This window comes from Gekko japonicus, unplaced genomic scaffold, assembly GCF_001447785.1.
Source record: "Gekko japonicus isolate JY-2015 unplaced genomic scaffold, Gekko_japonicus_V1.1 scaffold131, whole genome shotgun sequence".
NCBI lineage: Eukaryota > Metazoa > Chordata > Lepidosauria > Squamata > Gekkonidae > Gekko > Gekko japonicus.
Window position 1 is genome coordinate 1,492,709 of NW_015167061.1, and position 2,590 is coordinate 1,495,298.

The 2,590-nt window shown below is 48.8% G+C and overlaps 1 protein-coding gene across 1 annotated transcript in view; it reads right to left on the reverse strand.

Moving 5' to 3' along the window:
- Positions 1-2,590, reverse strand: part of IGSF21 (immunoglobin superfamily member 21) — a 193,538-nt gene that overhangs the window by 110,435 nt on the left and 80,513 nt on the right. The window contains exon 4 of the mRNA XM_015412564.1: positions 3-52. Coding sequence (XP_015268050.1) covers positions 3-52 — 50 coding nt within the window. The remainder of the gene's footprint in view (positions 1-2; positions 53-2,590) is intronic.

The window sequence follows — 2,590 nt, forward strand, 5'->3', positions numbered from 1 at the left end:
ACATGGCGTCGAAGGTGAAGATCTTCTGCTTGATGGTCCCACCGTCTGTTACCTGCCGAGGAAGGACAAGGAAGAGGTGGTCAGCAAAAAGGAGCTCTTTGCTGGACTTCAGCAGCGTCTGACTCTTGCAGAGCTCTCTCCTCACGCTCCATGGAAAGGCAAAAAGGGGGGGGAGAGTCATTGCTGCAGCTGACCATGAACTCTTCGTTAGGTTCGACTCCCTATTACAAGCAGAGCACCAAGTCTGGCATCGGCATAGCCTGGCTGCTGCTGCTGCTGTCTCCTTACTCACCTCCTTCCACTGCCTGCTTGTGCAAGCTTTGCTTTTATTTTATTTATTTATTTATTTCGGCTTGTATTTCCGCCCTCCCCTCTGCTTTTATTTTATTTATTTATTTATTTCGGCTTGTATTTCCGCCCTCCCCGCAAGCGGGCTCAGAGAGGGTCACAACAGCAAATCCACAAAAAGAGTTAAAACATTTCACCATCAATAGTTAAAACAGTTAAAAACAAAGCTATCAACTAAGGACAGACAGTGCTGCAGTTTAGTGCTGCTGGCAAAGGGCGGGCACAGAGCATCAGTGTGATCCTGGCGACCATGTGTCACGGGCAGCGGCTCGAAGGGTTCTCCAATGGCTGCCACCAGTCGGGTATGGGCCTCCTCCCCAGAGCACCCACCCGATCCCTTTAGACACTCCTCTTCCAGTAAAGGTAAATCTAAAGGTTCCCTTGCTCGAAAACTAGTTGAGTCCGACTCTAGGGTTGCGGTACTCATCTCCATTTCAAAGCCGAAGAGCCAGCGCTGTCCAGAGACATTTCCGTGGTCATGTGGCCGGCATGACTAAACACCAAGGCGCACGGAACGCTGTTACCTTCCTACTGAAGTGGTTCCTATTTATCTACTTGCAATTTCTTGCTTTCGAACTGCTAGGTTGGCAGGAGCTGGAACTAGAGACGGGAGTTCACTCCGTCATGTGGCATACTCGGGTCTCAAACTGCTGAACGACCGACCTTCCACAGCCTGCAGTTCAGCGTCTTAACCACTTGAGCCACCGCAGCTCCCCTCTTCCAGTAGGTTTCCTTTTATACGTGAGCGAATAACAGCAACTGTGATTCAATAAGGTGTAGGAAAAATGAGCACAGTAAAGGTAGGTAAACCAGCAAAATAAGAAATGCACCTGACTGTACTGCCCCTAGCCTTCAGTAGGTCTTTGGCCTCAGGTTGACTCCCTCCTCCATCTGCAGCAGCTTCACGCCAGCCCTGCTCCCTGGGAGTGAACCCCCCCTCCCACTTTATTTACTTATTGATTTTATTGGTTTTTATCCCGCCCTCCCGGCCTAGGCTGGCTCAGGACGGCTTACAAACAGGATAAAAGTTCCAATCATACAAAAAACACAATTCCTTACTTAATTCAATTTCCAATAAATAATAATAATACAGTAATATAAAAACAATATTAAAATCAAACATAATATTAAAGTGCTAGCAATTTCTCAGTTTTTACTTTAGTTCTATTGGTCTGCTTCAGTTAGACCAATCAATAAAATAATCACTGGTCACTTTGGGCAACGCCATTTATCCCCAGGCAACACCCTCTACTAGTCTACTGGCATAGGTTTCCCCTCCAAATCCCCTGTTAGCCAATCACAGGGTCCAAGGTAGGCCCTGATAGCTACTCCAGTACAGGCTTCCCTGTAGCCACTAGGCCTCCCTAGAGCCTGTAGGCTACACTACTATAGGCCCAGGATCATGGTACCACGGTAGTGGCACTCCTAGCCGCACCCACCCCCCAGAACCACTGGGGAAGGGGCATGCAGTGTGTGCAGCTGGGACTGAAGGTGGTGTGAGAAGAAGAAGAGACTGGGTTTATACCCAGCCCTTCACTACCCGAAGGAGTCTCAGAGTGGTTTACAATCTTCTCTCCCTTCCCTTCCCCACAACAGACACCCTGTGAGGCGGGTGGGGCTGGGAGGGCTCTTTTGAGGACTACTCTTGAGAGAACAGCTCTGAGAGAACTTGTGACTGACCCAAGGTCACACCAGCAGCTGCATGTGGAGGAGTGGGGAATCAAACTTGGTTCTCCCAGATTAGGGTCTGTGCTCCTAACCACTACACCAAACTGGCTTGTGAGTGGGCAGAGGCAGGTGGCACAGGCAGGTGGGGGCACACGAGTGGGTGTCCAAGACACCAGCCTAGTACGGGACGGCCAGGGCCCTCCCAAACTCTGGAGCCGGTTCCACAAAAGCACCACTGACAAAGACTCCAAGGGTGCTTGGGGGAGGGGGGGGGTTTCACAAGCTCCTTGCTAACATTTCTGCTTTCCTTGCACTGAATTTGAACCCTAGAAAGGTACACATTTAACATGATTGATGCATTGACAGATCAGCATTATGTGTATAGGATGCATATTAATGACACACGTTGTATATAGAAACACTGCAGTAAATTGTCTGTGTCAAATCCATTCAAAGCGCAGGAATGACACAACACAAATTAACCCATAAAACCAACAGGTAAAGGCAGAGCTCTGAAACCACTTCAAAGATCAAGGAATATAAAAGGAAGAAAATGGGCACCATCCATTGACTT